At 43.8% G+C, this 6,072-nt stretch overlaps 1 protein-coding gene and 1 long non-coding RNA gene across 2 annotated transcripts in view; both read left to right on the top strand.

Moving 5' to 3' along the window:
- The window catches only part of LOC138404264 (uncharacterized), a 99,380-nt gene that overhangs the window by 90,433 nt on the left and 2,875 nt on the right, over positions 1–6,072 (top strand). The gene's annotated exons all lie outside the window — the stretch shown is intronic.
- Roe1 (grpE protein homolog, mitochondrial Roe1) lies at positions 498–5,054 on the top strand. The gene is made up of 6 exons (XM_034982104.2): positions 498–690; positions 1,036–1,189; positions 1,761–1,874; positions 2,440–2,562; positions 3,212–3,295; positions 4,354–5,054. Exons 1-6 carry the CDS (start codon positions 602–604, stop codon positions 4,465–4,467), a joined length of 678 nt encoding a protein of 225 aa, XP_034837995.1. The 5' UTR covers positions 498–601; the 3' UTR covers positions 4,468–5,054.

The raw sequence follows: 6,072 nt of genomic DNA, 5'->3' as shown, positions 1-6,072 counted from the left end.
TTCCGCAACAAGTTCCTGTCGACCTCCCTGGCGCAGTGGTGAGCGCTGTGGTCTTAATAGTGGGAGGTCCCGGGTTCGATTCCTGGCAGGGGTTTGGAATTTTATAATTTCTAAATTTCTGGTCTGGTCTGGTGGGAGGCTTCGGCCGTGGCTAGTTACCACCCTACCGGCAAAGCCGTGCCGCCAAGCGATTTAGCGTTCCGGTACGATGCCGTGTAGAAACCAAAGGGGTATGGGTTTAATAAAAACTGCCATACCCCTTCCAGGTTAGCCCGCTATCATCTTAGACTGCATCATCACTTACCACCAGGTGAGATTGCAGTCAAGGGCTAACTTGTATCTGTATAAAAAAAAAAAAAAAAAAAAACTTGTTGACGAAAGTTGTTGCAGAAACTTATTCCATACTTGTTGCAGAAACTTATGGGTTGCCCCTTAGTCCATAGACAAATTGACAACGATGACAGTTAATTTCGTGATAAAAATTGACAGCTAAAAATCCCATCATAACCAACCTCTTACGAGCACTTTTCTGAACACCGACCAGAAATAAAAGTTTTCTGAATCTTTAAAAGTTAAAAAAGCCCTATTTATTATTATTTAAATGGCTTCCTTAAAAGTGTATTCAGTGGGCAGGTTAGCGAGATATGTGACAGAATCATCGTTACGGAATATACGCAAGAATTTGTACAGGTAAGGTTGCGCAACTATGAGATGATAAAATCCCAACCTAAAAATTATATTTTCCGATAAACGTTTAAGTTTTCTAAGACAAAACTAAGATTGTATATTTAGGCCGAGTCTTTTGGATCGTCTAACGTCGGGTTTTCGGTTTTTAAAACAGTTTTGTTCATACAGAATTGTAATGAATTTACGCAATTTCATCATGTTTTTATATCTTCGTAAATAGGTCTTATTGAAAGTTTGTCTGTTAATAAAGCCGTAACATTTAGCTCATGTAAATTAGACTATATTTCACTTATTTTATTTATTTCTTTTATTTTTATTTAATGTATATCAGTTAAATGTGTTTTCTAGAAGTTCAGCAGCAAGATACAGCACAGAGGAGAAGGCAGCGGAGCCTGACGCTAGCGACAAGCACCTGCCAACCTCTATAGACGAGTGTCACAAGCAGATTGAGACCTTAACTAGTGAAGTGAGCAAGCTAAAGCAACAACTTAGTGATTACGAAGTGAGTCTATCAAGAACCTGTGAGCAGTGATAGCATAGTGGTTAAGGTGTGCAACTCCTATTCAGGAGGTCAGGAGTTCAATTCCAGGCATACACCTCAACTTTTCAGAGATATGTATGTTTTAAGGAATTAGTATACTAGCTGTGATAGCCTAGTGGTTAGAACGTCCGCCTTCTGATCGGAGGTCAAAGGTTTGATCCCGGGCACGCACCTCTAACTTTTAGCAGTTATGTGCATTTTAAGTAATTAAATATCACTTGCTTTAACAGTGAAGGAAAACATTGTGAGGAAAGCTGCATATCTGAGCGTTGTTCATAATTTTCTTCTCAAAGTGTGTGAAGTCTGCCCATCTCACTCTGAGAGGAGACCCGTGCTCTGTAGTGAGCCGGCGATGGGTTTTTTTTAATTCATTATAGGTATACGCTGGACCACAATCACACCTGATGGGAAGTGATGATGTGGCCTAAGATGGGACGCGTTTACCTAGAAGATGCCTATTCACTCTTGTTTAAGTTAGTTTGTTGTTAGGCTTTTAAATGAATCAATGAACTAAAATATAATATTGTTTCAGGATAAATACAAGCGGGCGCTGGCAGACAGTGAGAATGTGAGGAGACGGATGCTCAAGCAAGTGGAAGATGCTAAGTCATTTGCTATACAGAGCTTCTGCAAGGACCTGCTGGATGTGAGTCTTATTGTTCACAAGCTGAAGCCTGGGACTTTGTCCATGTGGGCTTAGGTCTTTCAACTCTTTGATTTTCCAGGAAAAGTCCCGACTTTGGTTTGCACCTTTTCATATTTTGCATTTTTAATTTTATTACTAGCTTATGACACATTCATATGCTAGATTACACAAATTTCAAACCCCTTTTTCACCGTTTAGGGGTTGAATTTTCAAAAATCCTTTCTTCGTGGATGCCTACATCATAATAGCTATCTGCATGCCAAATTTCAGCCTGACCGTCCAGTAGTTTGAGCTGTGCGTTGATAGATCAGTCAGTCACCTTTTCCTTTTATATATTTAGATTATTATTATTATACGAGCACGAAGAAACCAATATTGTAAGTGTTTTTATGTGTGGAAATAATAAAATAAAATGAATATTATTTATATTATCAAGTCAAGAGTAAATAGGCATCTTCTAGGCAAGCGCACGCCATCTTAGGCTGCATCATTACTTGCTGCCAGGTCTGATTGCTGATAAATTATTTAAAAAAAATTATTAGTAATACTATGGATTACTTTGTAGGTAGCGGACACCCTCTCCGCAGCGGCAGAGAGTGTGCCGGAGGGCGTGGAGGGAGAGGGCGCTCCGGCCGCGCTGCGCTCCCTCAGGGACGGGCTCAAATTGACCAAGGCGCAGCTCACACAGGTAACACATATCATCATCATCATTTAATCACCTCCCTGACGCAGTGGTAAGCGCTGTTGTTTTATTACTATGAGGTTCTGGGTTTGATTCCCTGCAGGGGTTTGGAATTTTATGATTTTTGAATTTTTCGTCTGGGGTCTGGTGGCGGCTTCGGCCGTGGCTAGTTACCACCCTACCGGCAAACCCGTGCCGCCAAGCGATTTAGCGTTCGGTATGATGCCGCGTAGTACAAACCAAAGGGGCATGGGTTTAATAAAAACTGCCATACTCCTTCCAGGTTAGCCAGCTTCAATGGTATGGCCATAGTCCACCACACTATCCCAGTGTGAATTGGTAGACTTTACACACCTTTGAGAAATCTCAGGCATGCAGGTTTCCTCACGATGTTTTTCTTCACTGTTAAAGCAACTGATATTTAATTAAACGCGTTTTAAACGCATAAAACTCCGTAAATAAGCGTTGCTTGCTCGGGATCGAACCCCGACCTCGGATTAGAAGGCGGACGTCCTAACCACTAAGCTATGACTAGGGGTTCGATCCCGGGTACGTACGGTGGGTGGGCAAAACCCTTCTCACTCTGAGAGTAGACCCGTGCTCTGTAGCGTGCCGGTGATGGGTTGATCATGATGATGATGATGAATATTTGCAGGTGTTCAGTCGACACGGGCTGGTGGTGGTGTCGCCGCTGCGAGAGAAGTTCGATCCCAACCTGCACGAAGCCTTGTTCCAACAGGTAACCTACAATCTAAAACCTAAATCCATCAATTTTAGGGTACTGACATACAGGCCTATTACAGGCACTATCATGATAGCATGTGAAAACACACACATACAGACACACACACACACACATACACGCACACACACGCACACTAGCATTATTAAGTGCTTTAAATTACTTGTGAATTCTGATTATTTAATTATTACTCATCTACTCTATTTCTATATTATGTCACAAAAAAAAAATTAAATGTGTTCATGAACAAATAATTAGTATTTTCAACTTTCACAGTAAGATAACTATACCAAGTGGGGTATCATATGAAAGGGCTTCACCTGTACATTCTAAAACCTATGTCTCTCAAGAATAATGTAGCTTTCTACTGGTGAAAGAATTTTCAAATATGGTTCTGTACTTCCTACAACGAAGCAGTGATAGCCTAGTGGTTAGGACGTCTGCCTTCTAATCGTAGGTCGGGGGTTCGATCCCGGGCACGCACCTCTAACTATTCGGAATTATGTGCGTTTTAATAATTAATTAAATATCACTTGCTTTAACGGTGAAGAAAATCATCGTGAGGAAACCTGCATGCCTGAGAGTTCTCAATAATGTTCTCAAAGGTGTGTGAAGTCTACCAATCCGCACATGGCCAGCGTGGTAGACTATAGCCAAACCCTTCTCATTCTGAGAGGAGACCCGCGCTCTGTAGTGAGCCGGTGATGGGTTGATCATGATGATGATGATAACTTCCTACAAACAAATTTACAATCTTTACTATGCTTTATGAAGAGCATAAGTATAGATTAGTAAGATAAGTCCGCGTGGATTTAGGTTTTAAAAAATCCCGTAGGAATTCTTTGAATTTCCGGTATAAAAAGTTACATATGTCAATTTCCAGGATGTAAGCTAACTCTGTACCAATCAAAATCGGTTGAACGGATGGGCAGTGAAAGCCTAGCAGACATACAGACACACTTTCGCATATATAATTTTTTTTTTTTTTTTTTTTAATATTAAAAAAAAAAAAAAAAAAAAAATTAGTATGGATTTGTATTAATTTGACTTTGTAGGAGGTGGAGGGCGCAGAGCCGGGCACCGTGGTGGCGGTGAGCAAGGTGGGGTACAAGCTGCACGAGCGCTGTGTGCGACCCGCCTTAGTGGGCGTCGCGAAGGGCTCCTCCTAGTGTGCACACGCCTTTATATCGGGTAGCGGGCTTTATGGACTGAACAAATACCACGTAAAACAAGTTCCACTACCCAGCAGGAAATATTGTACATCGGCCTTTTGGAAAAATAGCTCGGTTTCGTAGAGCGTTGTCTCTGTCACTCAATGTGACGTTTTGTCGGTCGCAACGACAGAGACAACGATCTATGAAACCGCTATCTCTTTCTAAAGGCAGATGTACATTACTTTCGGCCGCGTACTGTACATCGAACTTTAGAAAGAGATAGCGGTTTCATAGATCGTTGTCTCTGTTGTTGAGACCGTTGAGAAGGCGCAGAGCTGGGCACCGTGGTAGCGGTGAGTAAGGTGGGGTACAAGCTGCACGAGCGCTGTGTGCGACCGGCCTTAGTGGGCGTCGCGAAGGGCTCCTCCTAGTGTGCACGCGCCTTTATATCGGGTAGCGGGCTTTATGGACTGAACAAATACCACGAACAGTACGATTCGAACGTAAATGCGCCCCTGAAGTTTGCACAGGACGTTGCGCAGAACACACATGTTGGGTGTGGGAGGTCGGGGAGGCGGTGGCGTGCACAGGAGTTCAAGCCAGGGTATGCATTAAGAGCCCTCGCCAGCGGCGCCTTTCTGAGCAAATTGGTGCGCCCTTGCGGCAACGCCAGCAGCGGCGGCCTGCGCCTCCGCCACACGTACCGGTTCGGCACTCTAAGAGCCCTCGCCCACGGCGACTTTTTGTAGCGATACAGTAGCGATGCTGTCGCGCGTCCGCATCGATACAGTCGCGAAGCGGTCGCTGGCTGTGTGCCCTCGCCCACGGTCTCAGATTCAGTCGCGATGCAAACGCGATATTGTCACGCTTCTGTGTCGATGCAAACGAGAAAAAATGTTGCACTGATGCTCGGTTCTCTATTCACGCGCCACCCTCCCTCCGTTCTTCCCCCGATGTCATCCGACAAAGTCGCGCGTTTGCATCGATACAGTCGCGATGCAGTAGCACGTTGCAAATGCGACTAACACGCGTTAGTAGTGATGCTGGCGTGCGTTTAGTAAACGCGCGACAGCATCGCTACAAAAAGTCGCCGTGGGCGAGGGCTCTTAGGTATGAACTTGTTTTACGGCAGGTTATAATGAAAAAGTAAGCATTGATTTCTTACAATGAGGGTAAGCAGTGCGTTTATGCTTCTATGAGCTGCACGCCACTGCGGGGAGGGTAACAGCGCACGTCTCGCTCCCACGTTCCCGCCAGTTCCTTGATGCGTCTCTCTCTCGCTATACGTGTCTTGTTTGTTTGTACTGTCGAGTTGAGAATCGCAAAGCTAACTTCACGCAGACGCATTTAACTTTGAATTGTACTATAAAAGGAGTTACGTTACAGTAGCCGGCAGGAAATATCGTACATCGACCTTTAGAAAGAGAGCTCGGCTTCGTAGAGCGTTGTCTCTGTCACTCATACCCATGTGTTTTGTCGGTCTCAACGACAGAGACAACGCTCTATGAAACCGTTATCTCTTTCTAAAGGTAGATGAACAATATTACCTGCTGGGTACTGTAAAAGAATAAGAATATGCAGACTAAAGGAATATGATAGATTTAGATTAATGGGCGCTAA

Source organism: Maniola hyperantus, chromosome 26, assembly GCF_902806685.2.
Source record: "Maniola hyperantus chromosome 26, iAphHyp1.2, whole genome shotgun sequence".
NCBI lineage: Eukaryota > Metazoa > Arthropoda > Insecta > Lepidoptera > Nymphalidae > Maniola > Maniola hyperantus.
This window is presented reverse-complemented; position numbering and strand designations above follow the sequence as displayed.

Excerpts from the sequence above, each read along its gene's own strand:
- Roe1 (XM_034982104.2), top strand. The coding sequence starts at position 602 with ATGGCTTCCTTAAAAGTGTATTCAGTGGGCAGGTTAGCGAGATATGTG. Across the intron at positions 691-1,035 it reads ATACGCAAGAATTTGTACAG|AAGTTCAGCAGCAAGATACA; the intron begins GTAAGGTTGCGC and ends TGTGTTTTCTAG. Across the intron at positions 1,875-2,439 it reads TCTGCAAGGACCTGCTGGAT|GTAGCGGACACCCTCTCCGC; the intron begins GTGAGTCTTATT and ends ATTACTTTGTAG.